At 32.5% G+C, this 1,502-nt stretch overlaps 1 protein-coding gene across 1 annotated transcript in view; it reads right to left on the bottom strand.

Annotated features, from left to right (window-relative positions):
- ikbke (inhibitor of kappa light polypeptide gene enhancer in B-cells, kinase epsilon) overlaps nucleotides 1–1,502 on the bottom strand; it is a 30,661-nt gene that overhangs the window by 5,370 nt on the left and 23,789 nt on the right. Inside the window, exons 13-14 of the mRNA XM_015372436.1 lie at nucleotides 1,170–1,282; nucleotides 1,012–1,088 (exon numbers count right to left, since the gene is read on the bottom strand). Of these exons, the coding sequence (XP_015227922.1) occupies nucleotides 1,012–1,088; nucleotides 1,170–1,282 (190 nt within the window). The remainder of the gene's footprint in view (nucleotides 1–1,011; nucleotides 1,089–1,169; nucleotides 1,283–1,502) is intronic.

The following is a 1,502-nucleotide window of genomic DNA, read 5'->3' as shown; positions in this document are numbered from 1 at the left end:
TATATATATATATATTTGTATTATATATAATATAAATATATTTAAATGCTGTTTTCTCATGATGTGCTTCTTTTTGTAGTGCTTAAGCCTACTTCCTCTTGTCAGACTTCTTCTTCTCAACCCTTTATAGGCCAAGTTAGCGTTTTTGATCATTTGCATAGTGTTTACAAACAAGGCCCCCCCCCCGTCCCTCAGTGAGGTCTAGAAGTAGAAGATCTATATCCAGCCATTCAGCAAAGATACTGCTACATCTTATGTTAGCATTTGACCAATTAAGTGAGCCCTTGAATGATATATTACCTACTGTAAGTTGAAAAAGTTAACAAGTCAAGAAAAAAGGTAAAAGCTAATTGAAAAGTTAAAAAGTAAAGGTAAAAAGTTAATAAGTCTAGTTAACCATTGTATTTAGGTTTATAAACTAAAAAATATAAGTGCCAGTATCAGCATTAATGTCTCTAAGGTTATGTTGTACAAAAAAATGTCTTTCTTTCACTCTCAGTGTTTTTCATGAATTTCTTATAGAAGCGCTTTTGTTATTTTTCTTACTATATTCGGGCAAGTTGCCATTTCTAGTTGTAACATTTACATAAATTTTTGCCATCAAAATATTCATATTTTTTTACTGTTACCAAGATAATAAGGTTTTGTCCAGGATTCCAATGAAATTATTGGCTTGAAATGTATATTTTCAAAGTATTGCACTGAGTGCTCTATGAAGGGTTAAGTGATTTCTTGTTTGACAGCTCTGGCAGTAATCAGGACTGTATATAGCGAGCAGAGTTTCACTAAGCTTTTTATAACTTATAGAACAGGTTGTTGTGTAAAAATGTTTTATATATATGTATCTTTAAAACTTCCTTTTGAATGTACACAAAAGATTATTATTGATCTGATAAAAAAAATGTTTTATTATTGTGATATTTTTTCACAGTACTAAATCTATAGTCTGTCCTTAAAGGCCACAATAAAAATAAAATAAGTGTCGAGTGATCAAAAAAAAAGTCTGCATACTTCCTGTGAGCCTGTCTTTGCGATACTGCTGATGAATTGCCGTTATCTTCTCCAGCAGCATCTGCATCTTCTGACAGCTGTGGAGCAAAATGAACCATAGTTTCAAACAACTCAAATATATTCTCCACAACAAATCCTTGCTCTAAAACGAGCCGTACCCCTTATCATGTGTGAGGGTCTCGGCCAGCTTGGCCTGCTGTATCTGCAGGTGCTCCAGCTGGGTCTGAAACTCCCGGATCCCAGCAGAATAAATAGGCAGGTGCTGATGAATCTAAAACGACAATATGAAGAGAATCTCTTCAGTGATAAATAAACTAATTAATATGATTATTATTATTCAAACATCTACATTAGGGCTGTAACATTATTATTTGATAATTCTAGTGATTACACAAATAATCAAACAAAAAAGAAATAACATTCTGCAAATTGTTGACTTATTGCTCCAGCTTCATTATATATATATACACACACATATACATACATATACA

This window comes from Cyprinodon variegatus, unplaced genomic scaffold, assembly GCF_000732505.1.
Source record: "Cyprinodon variegatus isolate N-32 unplaced genomic scaffold, C_variegatus-1.0 Scaffold72, whole genome shotgun sequence".
Classification (NCBI taxonomy): Eukaryota; Metazoa; Chordata; class Actinopteri; order Cyprinodontiformes; family Cyprinodontidae; genus Cyprinodon; species Cyprinodon variegatus.
Note: the sequence above shows the minus strand (reverse complement) of the source record. Positions and strands in the feature narration are given on the sequence as shown.